The sequence below is a fragment of the Balaenoptera musculus genome, chromosome 10 (assembly GCF_009873245.2).
Source record: "Balaenoptera musculus isolate JJ_BM4_2016_0621 chromosome 10, mBalMus1.pri.v3, whole genome shotgun sequence".
NCBI classification, from domain to species: Eukaryota; Metazoa; Chordata; class Mammalia; order Artiodactyla; family Balaenopteridae; genus Balaenoptera; species Balaenoptera musculus.
In genome coordinates this window covers 44,311,178-44,312,684 of record NC_045794.1, presented here as the reverse complement: position 1 = coordinate 44,312,684, position 1,507 = coordinate 44,311,178, and the positions used below count along the sequence as shown (strand labels likewise).

The window sequence follows — 1,507 nt, the reverse complement described above, 5'->3', positions numbered from 1 at the left end:
CTACTTTCTTACTGACTTCCTTGCAAAAATATGATTTAGATAAAATAACCAAAGAACTTCTTTCACTGCTTAATAGAATAACAGTTTCAGAAGCCAGATGATACGTAACCCCAATTCTTGCATCTTCTTGACATAAAAATTCTTTTATATGCAATATCTCATTAAGGTGTAAATAATGTATTTCTACATTTCAGAGAGTATTGATGGTACTAGAATCAAAGCCATAATTTCATTTATTTTGCCTTGTGCCTCTCAGCAGGTTTCTGGCATGGCTGACAGGGGAACAAGCAATCGCTCAGAAGTGACTGACTTCATCCTTGTAGGCTTCAGGGTCCGCCCAGAGCTCCACATTCTCCTCTTCCTGCTATTTCTGCTTGTCTATGCCATGATCCTCCTAGGGAATGTTGGCATGATGGTCATCATTATGACCGATCCCCGGCTGAACACGCCAATGTATTTCTTCCTGGGCAACCTCTCCTTCATTGATCTCTTCTGTTCATCTGTTATTGTACCCAAGGCGATGATCAACTTCTGGTCTGAGAGCAAGTCCATCTCCTTTGCAGGCTGTGTGACGCAGCTCTTTCTCTTTGCCCTCTTCATCGTGACTGAGGGATTTCTCCTGGCAGCCATGGCTTACGACCGCTTCACTGCCATCTGCAGCCCCCTCCTCTACTCTGTCCACACGTCAGCACGTCTCTGTGCTCAGTTGGTGGCTGGTTCCCATTTTTGTGGCTGCATCAGCTCAGTTCTTCAGACCAGCATGACATTTACTTTATCCTTTTGTGCTTCTCGGGCCATTGACCACTTTTACTGTGATACTCGCCCACTTGAGAGACTATCTTGTTCTGACCTCTTCGTCCATAAAGTGGTTTCTTTCTCCTTATCTGGCATCATTATCTTGCCTACCATCATAGTTATTATTGTTTCTTATTTGTATATTGTGTCCACAGTTCTAAAGATACCCTCCCCTGAGGGACGTAAGAAAGCCTTCTCCGCCTGCAGCTCTCACCTGGGAGTCGTGGGTGTACTGTATGGTGCTGTATTTTTTATGTATCTCACTCCTGACAGATATCCTGAGCTGAGTAAAGTGGCCTCATTATGTTACACCCTAGTCACTCCCATGTTGAATCCTTTGATTTACTCTTTGAGAAACAAAGATGTCAAAGAGGCTCTGAGGAAGATCCTGGGGGAAAAGATATTTTTATTTAATTCTATTTGAACAGTAATATAACTGAAAGACCTGGGCATTATAACAACTTGTGGAAACACTGACTCAAAAAAAATGTACCATTGAGCTTAGAAATTTTAATCTTAGAGAGCTTATTTATTTGAATTCCATGAAATTACAGCCAAAGAATACATTTGGACTATATTTTGCCTGGCTGTTGATTTTGGAATGGAGTGACTTTCTCTGTACATCATCTTCATTTTGGGTAAAGATAATGATTGCCATGTAATTTTGCTTTTAGGAAAGTATATTCCAATTTTGCTGCTGACTCTTTGAGGT

General features: G+C 41.3%; 1 protein-coding gene across 1 annotated transcript; it reads left to right on the top strand.

Annotated features, from left to right (window-relative positions):
- Positions 1–238: 238 nt before the first annotated feature.
- Positions 239–1,219, top strand: LOC118902776 (olfactory receptor 9K2-like). Its single transcript, XM_036867452.1, has one exon. It carries the CDS (start codon positions 269–271, stop codon positions 1,217–1,219), a length of 951 nt encoding a protein of 316 aa, XP_036723347.1. The 5' UTR covers positions 239–268.
- The last annotated feature ends 288 nt before the right edge of the window (positions 1,220–1,507 follow it).